The 13,256-nt window shown below is 36.3% G+C and overlaps 2 protein-coding genes across 3 annotated transcripts; one reads left to right on the top strand and one right to left on the bottom strand.

Annotated features, from left to right (window-relative positions):
• LOC123218457 lies at positions 1-917 on the top strand. The gene is made up of 3 exons (XM_044639919.1): positions 1-267; positions 443-567; positions 662-917. The coding sequence occupies exons 1-3, from the start codon at positions 106-108 to the stop codon at positions 795-797; spliced, it is 423 nt and encodes a 140-aa protein (XP_044495854.1). The 5' UTR covers positions 1-105; the 3' UTR covers positions 798-917.
• Positions 918-1,342: 425 nt separating this feature from the next.
• LOC123218672 (1-phosphatidylinositol-3-phosphate 5-kinase FAB1B-like) lies at positions 1,343-11,573 on the bottom strand. 2 transcript variants are annotated; one of them, XM_044640204.1, is made up of 12 exons: positions 10,151-11,573; positions 8,972-9,724; positions 7,996-8,149; positions 7,531-7,875; positions 6,173-7,087; positions 5,750-6,081; positions 5,272-5,395; positions 5,037-5,186; positions 4,396-4,626; positions 3,199-4,314; positions 2,096-2,362; positions 1,343-1,998 (listed from the first exon to the last, which is right to left on the bottom strand). In XM_044640204.1, the coding sequence occupies exons 1-12, from the start codon at positions 10,768-10,770 to the stop codon at positions 1,678-1,680; spliced, it is 5,328 nt and encodes a 1,775-aa protein (XP_044496139.1). In that variant the 5' UTR covers positions 10,771-11,573; the 3' UTR covers positions 1,343-1,677. The 2 variants fall into 2 exon arrangements, with proteins under 2 accessions (XP_044496139.1, XP_044496138.1); XM_044640203.1 differs by having other exon boundaries at positions 3,199-4,626.
• Positions 11,574-13,256: the final 1,683 nt, after the last annotated feature.

The raw sequence follows: 13,256 nt of genomic DNA, 5'->3' as shown, positions 1-13,256 counted from the left end.
GTAAATAAGTTATTATACCATTGCTATCTAACAACACAACCACCATTTACCAACCAACAAACTTCATCATCATCATCATCATCATCTTCTTCTTCTTGTTGCAGCATGAGATCAATGGCTATTACAGGCTATTCTTCAACATATATTCTTGTTCAGACTTCTGGTTATGTTATAAGGCCTGCAAGAAAGACTTCTATGCTTAAACAAAGTCGAGTTCCATTCTTGAAAACACCTGCACTTAAGATCAGATCATCCTTCAAAACCAAGGTCAATATCTATTCTTGTTTTTTCTTATTGCGAATATTTTAACACCCATTTGCTTTTCGTTTTTGTTTATGGTTATAGCAAAGAGTTTTCAGAAGTCAACACAACCCACTTGGATCAAGACGATCAACTTCTGTTGCAGGGAGTTTTAACTAGTTTTGTGGTTGCTTTTGAACAGGTTTTTGAGGACAAGTTAGAAGGTATAATTTGCTACAGAGATGAGAATGGTGAGATGGTTTGTGAAGGATATGATGAGGGCCCTCGGTTGCATCAACAGATTCCAACAACAACATATGATCCAAGGTAAATAAAAGTACCCTGCTGTCACAAGTGACATAGTATACTACAATATTCTGTACTTCAAGTCTAATTATCGAATATTTTGGACTGATTTCAGGGATGCTGAGATAATGAACATTCTTCTACAGAGGTGGATTGATATTGTTAACAATGGTGAATCAAGCAAAGCTGACAAAGGAGGAGTTACCGTGAAAGAAGACATCAATGGGAATGGCTTTAAGTCATTCTACTGATCAATGCTTAATAGGACAACAATTCTTCAAATGTGTTTGAAATAACAGTGATGCAGTATGTAAACAGATTTCCTAGATGTGTATAGTGGAGCATAAAGAAATGTTTTTATCTTTGAAGCACTTTTTTTTATGATGCTCTCTTTCAATGCTTTTGCTATGAATCAAAGAATTTGCAGACCATGTATAGGTAATTTACTCAACTATGCAAACACTAAATGATCAATAATAATAAAATGGCATTCAGAAATTCTCAAATGACCTGCATGCTCATGTTCTACAGCGGATCAACTTCTATATGAGATTATTCACTGGGATAAGTTCATTGAAACATCAGCCTCAAACAATTTAAATACTTGTGTTTTTCAGTTTCTTTTGAAAACATCAGCCCAAAGAATTGCACATTGATACTTTGAAAAAGGTAACATATTCAAATCACAAGCAGTGCTGCATACTCATCCCCACATAAACCCAGAAAGATATGAAACTGCAAAATCTCTGGAAAATAACCCGAGTACAGAAGGAAAGAAAGAAGAGGTAGAGACAAGTTTTGCAATGAACAGAATAATCTATTATATTGAAATTTATGAGAAAAATTCATATAAATACAATGTACATGCCAGAATGCTACATACACAAATAAACATTTGTACAAAGATTTCATGAAGAGGTCATCAAATATTAAACCCCTGACAGAAATTTCTATGGTTTTAACAGTCTTGTTCTTCATCTCCTAGCAGTACTAAGGTATTTCTCATTTTAATAAATGTAAGAATGAAATTTCTATACAAAAAAGAATCTAAAGATGGATAAAAACCATGCGGAAAAATTGATTCTAAAATCACCTACTGGATGCATAGGCACATCGAATCACCATTTCTTTTTAACAAGGCTTCTCTTCTGTGTTCTCCTCACATAAATTATCCTGCGATTTACTAGGAATGACGGAGGGAGGGAACCATTGGTCTGGGACCATCAAAAAGTAGGTAGTCATTGCTTTCCTGAACCGTTTTTTGTACTGCTTGGGTGAAATTACTGTTGGCGATGTGTTCTTTGGCCCACCAAGGATACCCGAAGCCTTCACCCAGGTTTCGAGGTGCTTATCCCATGTATACTGTCTCATAAAATCAATTACTCCAAGAACTAACTCATGCTTCTCTTCGTCCACCCCAACCAATAATGAATAGTCCATTACATCAACTGACTGTATTAGACACAAGTAAACAAAGAGTTAGAAAAACTTACAATAACATACTCTTTCCCTGCCCCTTTAGACCAACAAATAAAGATCCAAAGCTTACCGCTAGAAAAGCAGTATCATTCCAGACTGCTCGCTCCAATAACCGCTTTGCCTTGTTTCCCACAAAAATGGGAGAAGTTGGCATTGCTTCAATCAAGTTCTGGTCTAGCAGCACTTTGTTGCTCCCACTAGAATCAGGATTATAACGTGATCGGGAAGATCCTTTGAGATCATAAAGCCGTGTCACGCTCCTTGCAAACAAGAGATTTTCCATGACTAGCACATCCATCTTTAGTTCTTTCCCACCTTTTAGATGCTTTGAGGTAACCTTACAAACATAAACAAAATTGGACGAACAAGTTTCAAAAAGTTCAACAACAACAAAGAAAATGACCTGTTATTACTATTCTTGTAACCCCTTAATCATTATAAAGCCATTTTCATTCAAAAAGAATTAGTAAGCAGTATGAAGAAATTCAAATTAAGATGATGATAGATGCAGGATATTAAAAGGTAGGTCCAAACTTGAATCACTTTCTTTAAGCTCCTATGTTTCATTTTTCTTGACAAGATTTTTCCAGCCATATTATAATTGGTTATAATATAAGTTGACAAAAACATGGACCATCACCTACAATGGATATCTAAGGTTTTCAGATCAAAGCTTGTCCCATGGAAGAATTTAAGTGAATACCCAATACCCTAAGCCACAGGACTTAACCAGAGCCCACACTGTCAGCTGAAAACTCAGTCATTGATGGTTGCAAAGCTAGGGTGCGGTCAAAAGATCAACAAGGGTCAAAGTGTTGATTGCTTCAGTGGCTATCAATATATATCACTTTGTCATTAATAGTTCAAACTTTTCTACTTTTACGTCTCTAAACCATTTAGACTATTTCACTAATGTGGCTCTGACATAAGCAAGTGCCCAAAATAATAAAAGCAATTTCATTTTTAACAAGCAAAATGATATAATTCCTTTAGCAAATTTTCCAGAAAGTGAGAAATATATAAGTTTGAAGAAATCATCTATATATAATTTGTGTAAGGTTGAACAGGCTTTGATATTAGTCCATTAGCTATTCAAAGGACGACATAGCCATTAATCTGGCATGAATATGATAAACTGTTCCATACATTTTTTAATTCCCTTATTACTGGTACCTGATAAATCCCCAGAATCTTTGCCAGGCATGTTGGACTTCCAGTGCTAATTGATTCAGACAAATACTTGAAATATTCAGGGGCAAACTTTATGAATGACTCCAATTCTGTCTTCGTCACTTGTTTGATAATGAAACGGTCATCCAATGTTTTGGCAAAGAAAACATTACTCTTGCCACCCTGGGCACCCCACTTCTTACAACGGCTGAGAGACCTTATAAAATCAAGCTCCGATGGGCAACAAATCCTCCTTAATGCTTCAAACCGCTTTGCATAGTAACAAGTTACAGAATATTTCACCATATCAAGTGGATGAACATCTTTAAAAGAAATTTTGGGATGGAAAGCCTTTGTATCAGAAAGTGGATCCAAAATCAGGGGGCTATGAGATCCAGACATGGATAAAATGCCATCATCATCCAGCAGCCTGACATGATATTCAGGTGATAGTAGAGCATATGATATAATACTTGTGGGCTCATCATCATAAACAGGAACTACAGTGTCATTAACACCCACAGGCAGAAGAAGCCTAGCCCCACCCTGAAGCTCTGATTCTCGAAAGGACGTAACATAAATTGGATTATACTCACCCACTGTATCAAGTTTTTGAGCACTTGCCAAAAAGTTCTTGTTTAACGAGCGGTAAAAGTTTGAAAATGGCATTCTTAACCAGCTTACAGAGTCATCTATATTATCAGAGACCTTGTTGGACAAGGCAGGTGAAAGAGGATGAATAACCTTGGGCTCTTTTTGGTCTTCCTTCTGACCTTCTGAATCTAATTGTTCTCTCACTACAGGTATAGTAGAAGAATCTATCATAGCTGATTCAGGAAGTACACGGGTATTATCCTCTGGTGTTCCAACTGCTGGGGAGTTTTCACCTGTCCATTTAGCCTCTAAGGTATCTGACAAATTAAAAACTATTGGACACTGCCCCTCAGACAGAGTCCTACGTACATTTGACTCAGCTTCCAGATAGTCAGATGGTTCACTGAAGCTTAAACTAGCATAAAAATTAGTTTGGTCTTCGTTTCCATGATCTAGATCTTGATCCTTCTTTATCTCTTGAAGAACTCCATTTGTTACATTAGAGCCGTCATCACATCCTTCGTCCTGAACAAAGCTATTTTCAAATTTTGTGTCAATGAGAAGAGAATCATAAAGACGTGAGTTGGTTTCAGGCTTGACACTCACATTCATCTCAGCAGGCTTCTCTTGACTAGTTAGGACTTTCTCATCTTCTGATTCTGCAATGCTCAAACTATTCTGGAGGGTATTTTTAACTAAACTGGCAGCATAAACTAGGTGGTGATCCCACACATAAGATTGGAAAAGTAACTGCCTCCTCAATCGATTGATCTCAAGAATGTCAATAAGAGGTTGGCCCTTTTTCATTTCCTTGTTCAAAGCTTTTAGGAGTGATTCCTACATCAATGTTAAGAACAATCAGAAAATGATAGTAAAAGCAAAAAATGAAATAAAGTGAATATTTTCTAAATCTATTACAGAGATTTTTCTATATATAAGAACACGGCCATGTAAATCTAACTAATACCAAGGAAAATATCCTAAAATAGGAAGCACCTAGTGGCAGTCAGTGGATCAAAAGATATTTGTATGACACACATGTGACTAAAACTGTCCTAAATGAATCAAATAAAAGAAAAAAGAAGAATATCATTCACACTTTTCACGAAATTAGCATAAGATAGGAAAGTAAATTCACCTTCATACGTATTCAATGATTTGAGTGCTACATATATGCAATCATCATGCATAAAGATTGAAGGGCATGAATCTAAGGTGGAAAAGTTTGCTTCTAAAAGGGGTCTCACCTCAAATTCGGTCTTCTCCTTCTTTAACACTCCTTCAAGTTCTATAATTTGGTGTCTTGATTCAAGTGTTTTGCCATTATTAAGTGCTCCAAGAATTTGACTCAAAGCATTAAGTATTTCAGAGAAGAGGAACTTTGCTCCGTAAGCTATCTGTATATGATCAGATTATTAAATTACTCAAATGTAGTAAATTGAAAATGGCATTTTAAGAAAGCAAAAGTTGTGATAATTGTACTTCATCTGCTTCTTTCTGTATCCACTCTTGATGGTCATAGCTGAAATCAAGTTTGTGGGGTGGAAGGTAGACAGAATGAACATTAATTGATGCATATCGAAAACAAGCAACCATTTTTCCAAATCTACAAATGGTCAAACAATTAGGAATATAAGAGAGATGGTTATATACAAATATAGTAGCAAAAAAGAACTTCATCTTCCATTATTTCTCTTTCCTCAGTTTGGTCCTTGTATAATCACAACAGCAAAATGAAATTCAAACCCATGTTCCAAGAGATTGGTTAGCATCATCTAATCAAAATTTAAACTTAACATACTCAAAATGGTTAATTATAGCAACTTTAGCAGAATCAACAAAAACTCAATTCTAGAATGTATCAAATATATGTGAACTCTTGCTCATGGCAGAAAAAAGGTTTGTAATACTTGAATCACTTAAGTAATTACCAGTGTATGAAAGGGTTCAAGATAACTACCCATAAAAACGAAGACAATCTCTATGAAGAGAGTGACCACAGCTTGCCACCCTGCTTGCAGCTGCATGGTTTGAAAAGCTCAGCTCCAAAAATTTTCCAAAAGATAAACCCCAAGCAGCGTCAGACATCACCACTCTCTGAGTTGCTGGAGGAAAACCATTAGTCCGTGGACATTGTAAGCATCTGTGCCACATCCAGATCTTTCCCTCCTTTTCACCTGGTAAAAGTATTTCAGGCAGCTTCTTAACAGATATAGTGAGGGTTCCCTGCCGGTGATTATAACACTGGACATGTGCCTCTGAAGGCATATCACAAGAGCCACACCGATAACTCTGAGAAAAATTAAGTATCCTCAGTTCCAGAATGTGTTCTCAGAGCTTCTGCAAATTAAGTATACATATATGTGAAAAAGAATTAACTTACCTGATCAAATAAGTGGTCCCGCAAAAACCGACCCAAAGGCTTATCAAAGCTGCCATAGTATTTGATACGAAAGAGATGAGACCTTTCACAGAGAGTACCTTTCCACACACATCTGGAAGATAAGAAAACCAAAATGCTTTGATGGTCGGAAGTTGATGGAGGAAACTCTTCTTTTAGAAGTCCTGGTTCCACAGGATTATTACTATCTTGTTGCATAGATGATAACTCTGAACCACCTAACTGATTCTCAGCTATTGCATTAGCATTTTTGGAACGATATGCCACAATGTCAGGGTCCAAAGCCTTTAAAGGCTCAAAACCATTAACAGTAACATGATTATTCATAACACCCTGTCCATTGTTGGCTGCAGACATTTTCGACACCAAAGTTTCTTTGGAACCCATTTCATTCTTCACCTTGAATGCATGGAGAGGCAAAAGCTCACTGCAGAAAGAATCTGAAATAAGTTTTCCTGTGGATGAAGCAGAGGAGAGCACAGTGGTTGAATTAATTAAACTTGAAGTATGTTCAGTGGGCTGCAACTTATGACTATTGGATAAAGGTGGCAACGTCATTTGCATTTTGACTACTGATGCACTTCCAGTTGATGAGTCCATCCCAGAAATGAGGACACTATTAGATCTTTGTGGCTCAGTGACATGTGGAGGTCCCTCAGAATTTCCATTGGCAGGGACAGTGAAACCAGGTACTGTTGATATTGACCTCTCAATGCTTGATGATTTATCTGGGAGTGTCACAATAATTGGAGAGTTCATTGAAAGTTCCGGCAAAGATGCACCCTCGTCAGCAAGAAAAGATGTCTCCAATGCCAAGTGGTAAGCTGCAAAAATCCCGTATTGGACCACATGCTTCACCTTCTTCAACTCGTCCCCATTAGCACCTCTAAGTAAAATCTGACAAAAACAAAAACAAAAGCTTTAAATATACACCTTGCAGCAGTTTCCTCCAACCATTCAAGTCATTCAACAAGATTATCATTATGTTCTTTCAAAGCTCATAGCAACACGCTTTGCATATTGGAAATAATAGGAATTTCGTAAATGATCATCTTTGAAATGTTTTAATTTAAATTTTGCTATAGGCCTACAAGAGGTGATAAAGTAATTTAGTTGGTCTCATGCATCATTTCAATAAAACAACCATGGCCATAAGGCATATGATCTCCCCGTCAAATGTTAACTACACACACTTGTAGCAAAATGGAATTAAAAATATAGTTAGTTTTTGCCTTATAAATTCCTTTCCCTATCTCTTTCATCTTTTTTTTTTTTTAAATTTTTAAATTTTGTTTTGAGGGTGGGGGCAGGTGCTCTGGTGGTTAGCTATCAGGACTTACTGTGCAGCCCAATGGCTTTGGGCATCCTTCAAAATACATCAAGGTCTTCGCCAATTTCTTTCCACCCTGGCCAGCAGAGCCGAGATCTTCCAGAAATCTCTCAACATGAAATGTCTCACAGTAGCCCAGCTTTGGGGAAGAGAGATGATCAATTGAAGGAACTATTTGGGAGCCTGTGCAGCGGGCTATCCGCTCTAGGAGTGGCCTTTTGATATTGAGAACAAGTGATATGTTTTTTGCAAGGAGGTACTCCTGAGCAAATCGGGAAACTGATTTCTCAACAAGAAGGATATCAGGATGGTGCGCATCTATCTTTGCCACAGACATCTTTAGATGGTCCATTTCCTGGACAAGGATGCAAGAATATAAGAACTAAAGGAAGGTAAAATAAAACATATGTTTCATGGCCATAAACAGAAATCATTAACTAACAAGCCAAATAGAGAAAAAGTACACAAGCACAACCTGCTGCAACAGAGTATCAAAACTTGACAATAGATTAGAAACACGTTGGTATTCAAGGGCTCCTCCAAGGATTAGCAAGCGAGGCTTCTCTATTTTTGATGTCATTTGTCGATGAGCCACATTTTTCTTACAAACAACTCCTTTGACCACCATACTAGAAAGAAAACAATCAAATTTAAGTCAGAAAAAGAATAAACTTAAAGGCCTGAAACAACACGCATTGATACAGTCGTCACTCCACATTTATATTTTATCGAACATAACAAACCTTGAATAATCTAGACAAGCACATGGGGCTGGAGGGATGTAAGTAGTGATGTGATTCATATCCATCACTAATGCATATAAGAACAATATTCACTTTGACAAGCAAATAGCTCGGTTGTCTCCAATATGTTGCAGAAACTTTGCATAAAAACCACAACCAGTTAATGAAGTAAAGTACAAATACTTTCTTCTCTCTTGTGGTGGAAGAAAAAGTACATTTCATGTATAGGAGCTTTCCAAAGTTGTTACTGGAAAGCTTTAGAATTCAAAAAGAGAGTTCTTTTTGTAGTATTAAAGGCCAGCTCCCATGTAATATAGCCCATAGCTAAGCAGATCAATGAATTCTAAGTTTGTGATTGTATAATTACTTTTTTGAATATTTTTACCCACATCCTAGGCTATTTTTGCACAAGATTCTTAGGTTTTGCTGCAAGTTATTAAGATCAAGAAACCAGACATATAAGGAATTTAGTTACTAGCAAAAGGACTAGTAACCTTCCAAAATTAATAAGCCAAAACCCTATTTGATAGTTAACAGATGGCTGCAACCATGGAACACTATTCTCCTGTGTTGTAAGATGACAATGGAGCCCATTACACTGATGATTCACTAAATAAGATATTCAGATTAAAGAGTATATGCATCAGAATATAGAATTGGATGCATAATGATTCATATATACATAAGAAATTACTCTCTACTGTTTACCTCTCACAGCGATGCCCAGAAGCTATGCATTTTACTTTTACATAGCCACCAGGGTCCATTCCTCCATTTTTACTCATATCTGGCTTTAACAGTGTAGCAGCTTCCCAAGACAGAGATGTGATGATCTCCAACCAGCTCGTTTCGTCATCTTCATCACTAACAGGAAGATTCTCAACCTGTAATAGCTGAGCCACCAAAGCCCTAAAGTGCCCATCAACCACATTCTTCATGGCCTTCCTGTGCCCTTCAAATGACTTGTCCCTATTGCGGAATTCCCCACTACTGAAGCTGCTCGAGGTGCGAAAATATCCCCACTCGCCTGTAGGATCAGCAACACCATTATCGTCATCATCATCATCAAAAAGACCAGCTTCTCTATCATCTTCTTCATCTTCTGGATCAGGTGGGAGCCAAAGAACACCATCATTCTCAAAATCCACAGGTCCAACATTGACATTCTCTGAAGCAAATAAAGAGGAGGGTGCCTCACATTCATCACCGAAGCCATGCTCATCCTTTTTCTCAAGCTGTTGGATCCCTTCTAAGCCTTGTGATTCAAAACTGGTGTGTAGTGGAGAGCTGCTCAAACATTTTCTGGCAGCAATTTCTTGATCAAGTTGATTTCTATGTGATCCATCATCATTGCTCATGTCATCAAACTCCACTGGACCATAGAAATCATTAACTTGAGGAAAATGCCTCGTTTCAGAATCAGACCGATATACACCATACTCGTCATCCTCATCATCACTCCTGATGCCACCCAAAAGAGTAAAATAAGAAAGTAAGAACAGAAATGACTAAAAGTGCTGCATGAAAACCAGTGTATTAATTATTTATCTCAATTACAGGGATGACGCCAACTAATTTAATTGTAACTGAGCCAATGCCTAAGAAAGCTACAAGAAAAAAAATGACCAAAGGATTGAGCTCCTAAATTAAATTTTAACATATTTGAAGACTCAGAAGCCATCCCAACCTTTAACATTAAGAACATAAACTCGCATGTTCAAATGCATTATTAACCATATCCATGTTTGTCATCCTAAAGTTAACTAATACCAAATAACATGTGCAAATATTAAAATATCTACACAAATGAAAGTTCAAGTCAAGGTCATTATACCAGCACAATGTTCTACAGTGACAAAACTAATTAATAGGAATAAAATATTTGACCTGTTCATCGAAAATGAATATTGGTTTGGGGATGGACCACCAATAGCAGCAACAAGATCGTTATTTGTCCTTGATGCTACCATACCTTGCCTTTCTGAACTTTTCTCCTTTATTGATAATTGACAAGGGCTGACACCAGAATTTTGTTGAGATTGTTGATAAGGACCAGTTGAATTTGATAACAAGCCAGGAGTAAAGCTGCTACTTTTAGCAGTGCCACTAGATTTAGAGCTGGCCAAACTTGCCACTGATGGTGAAGTGCTGAGATTAATTTTAGGAACCTGAGTTCCATTATGAAGATTGTCTATACCCTGCTGACATTGTTTGAAACAATAATTACATACCCGAATTTTCTCCCACTCTTCCCAGGAAGAATTTGATTCAACAGATGAGGCAGGAACAGAGTTTGCTGTACATTGGCCACAGAAAATTCTACCACAGAGTCGACAATGGTGCCTACGGTTAAAAAGTGTGAACTGCGTATCACATTCGTAGCAGACTCTACAGCTTTGATCGGGCATCCAGAAATCCCTTGATAGATGAGCAGGCTCAGAGCGCCAAGGAATCCATGATTTCAATAAACCAACTAGCTCAGAAAATGTCTTCTCGGGGGCATCCATCTACCAACAATCCTACTGCCCCGTTCATTATGATATGCTCATCTAACACTGCAAACCAATCCACCTCAATACAAAGAAAATTTCAAATTCCAAGAAACCAAATATCAAATCCTCAAAGATTCTCAGCGACCCCTCGAATCCTTTATGCCACAATCAACATCGACCAAAAGTATTAACCCAAAGAAAAAATGAACATTGGCCAAAAGTCTTCGTAACTCACTTAGCAGCTCTTAGTTTAGTATCCTAGTACAAGAAATAGCTCCAGCGAGATCTATATAAAATAAAATCCAAACTTATACAATTCCCTTACACTGTCACCAAAAACAGTATATAAATATATACAATAAAACTCACAACCTTCCTCAGAAACAAAATCACAAAAATTTTCAAAACCCAGAAGCAGAAAACCAAATTAAACCTTGTCAATAACCATCAATTTGACCCAATTGGTAGGTGAATAGGTGTATATATATGCAAGCAACTCTCTGATCAAGAGTTTACCTGAACAAGCTAATCAATAACATGACAACCGAGATCTTAAGATTTATGCCACGTACACAAAGCAAAACCCGTGATCAACCGAAAGCTCAGAAAGATAGAGGAAAGTTTTGGGTACCCAGAGAGCGACTTTTCCCGAATTTAATGAGTGAATTCTCAAAACATCAATTTAACATTCTCAACATGGGAAAAAAATCAAATTTATAATCGAATGTTGAAGATCATACCATCAAAAACCACCTGCATTTCATTTATTTTGAAGTTCACACATTAATGCAAACATTTCATATAGTCGGAAACAATAATTCTTGTTTCCAAAATATGTTTATCATTATTATTATTATTTTATTATTATTAACCTGGGTACATGATATGAAAAATGTACTCTAGTGTACAATATAACAAACAATATTAATATAACAGTGTCGTTTATACCAATTAAATTCCAATTTTTTCTTACATTTATCTCAATGTCTCAGTACTAATCAAATTACATGTGTCAATCCTTCATAGCACACACAATATTTAAATTTCTATTGGAATGTCCTAAAGATTTCAAAACATATATATAAGAAACAACCAAATGGCTATTTCCCATCCGAAATATAATGAAAACTCAAAATAATCACTATTAATTTTAAAAACTTACATACTCACTTTTTTATTAATTAATTGTTACTGTGAGAAATAAAATCGTTATTTAGAAAATTTATTTAAACTTATACTAGGTTACCCCTAAGTTTTGAAAATGTTATTTTTTACCCTTAACTTAAAATTTTCAAGTTTAAAAAATACCTTCCCCCCCACCCCCACCCAAGTCTAGGGTTCCAATACAACATATCTTTTATGCATTTTCAACCGCCCCCTTGCTCTCTAAAAACTCTCAATTTCACCCCCTATTTGATTTCAGTTTTTATAGTAGTTCTAGCATCGTTCTCCCTCTGTCGCCGGCGTCCTCCTCCACCGAGACCAAATTGCCATCGCATCTTCCTTTCACTAATCATCATTGATTGACGAAAACGCGATTCCAAACGGCGACAAAGACATGATTCCAGACGGTAGACATGATTCTAGATGGCTTCTCTCAACATCTTTCTAGACACAATTCCAGATCAGATGATGATGATACCTCTTAGGGTTTTTCTAAATAGAGATGAAGACGTTTCATCTTCGTCTCTAACAAAAACAAATTATGTCTTCGTTTAGAGAAAAACAAATGTTGTTGTTGGTGGGCTTTGTTAGTCGATGAAAGGAGGATGCGATGGTGGCTTGGTCTTGACAGAGGAGGACGTCAACAACGAAGGGAGAATGATGGTGGAGAAGCTCTCAAACTGAAATCAAAGAGGGGGTGTAATTGAGAGTTTTCAGAAGGCAAGGGGTAGCTATAAATGGATAAAAGATATGTTGTATTGGAACCCTAGACTTGGGGGGAAAAGGTCATTTTTTAAGCTTAAAAATTTTAAGTCAGGGTCAAAAATAAAAATTTCAAAGCTTAGGGGTAATTCTAGTTATGAGTTTAAATAAATTTTATAAATAATGATTTTATCCTTGACAGTAACAACCAAAATTAATAGAAAAATAGTTATTTGAATTTTTTAAAATTAGCAGAGATCATTTTAGATTTTCACTGTACCTAAGGTGAGAAATAGTCATTTGGCCCATATATAACCCTTGGAAGAAGATAAGTGGGCCTCCTTAATCATGTTACATGAACATATCTTTTTGGTAATTGGTTAGTTAATTCTAATTAGGAATTGATTAATGCAAAAGATGATGCCTAATTTTGGTTAATTGTTTATTGGTCCTTCCTAAGGAATTATTGGATTGATTAGCTAGCAGAATATTATATAGTAAATTAATAAATATACTTATTATTTATATATATATAAAACCAATTTATTAAATTTTTGTTAGGGTGTCAATAAAAAAAGAGTTTATGTTAAAATGTCAGTTAAATGAAACAGAAAAGTTTACCCAATTAAATGTAA

Source organism: Mangifera indica, chromosome 6 (assembly GCF_011075055.1).
Source record: "Mangifera indica cultivar Alphonso chromosome 6, CATAS_Mindica_2.1, whole genome shotgun sequence".
Lineage (NCBI taxonomy): Eukaryota > Viridiplantae > Streptophyta > Magnoliopsida > Sapindales > Anacardiaceae > Mangifera > Mangifera indica.
The sequence above is the reverse complement of the archived record's forward strand: the minus strand, read 5'-3'. Positions and strand labels throughout refer to the sequence as shown.

Excerpts from the sequence above, each read along its gene's own strand:
- LOC123218457 (XM_044639919.1), top strand. The coding sequence starts at position 106 with ATGAGATCAATGGCTATTACAGGCTATTCTTCAACATATATTCTTGTT. Across the intron at positions 268-442 it reads GATCATCCTTCAAAACCAAG|GTTTTTGAGGACAAGTTAGA; the intron begins GTCAATATCTAT and ends GCTTTTGAACAG. Across the intron at positions 568-661 it reads ACAACAACATATGATCCAAG|GGATGCTGAGATAATGAACA; the intron begins GTAAATAAAAGT and ends GACTGATTTCAG.
- LOC123218672 (XM_044640203.1), bottom strand. The coding sequence starts at position 10,770 with ATGGATGCCCCCGAGAAGACATTTTCTGAGCTAGTTGGTTTATTGAAA. Across the intron at positions 9,725-10,150 it reads TATTCATTTTCGATGAACAG|GAGTGATGATGAGGATGACG; the intron begins GTCAAATATTTT and ends GGGTGGCATCAG. Across the intron at positions 5,187-5,271 it reads TACAGAAAGAAGCAGATGAA|ATAGCTTACGGAGCAAAGTT; the intron begins GTACAATTATCA and ends GATCATATACAG.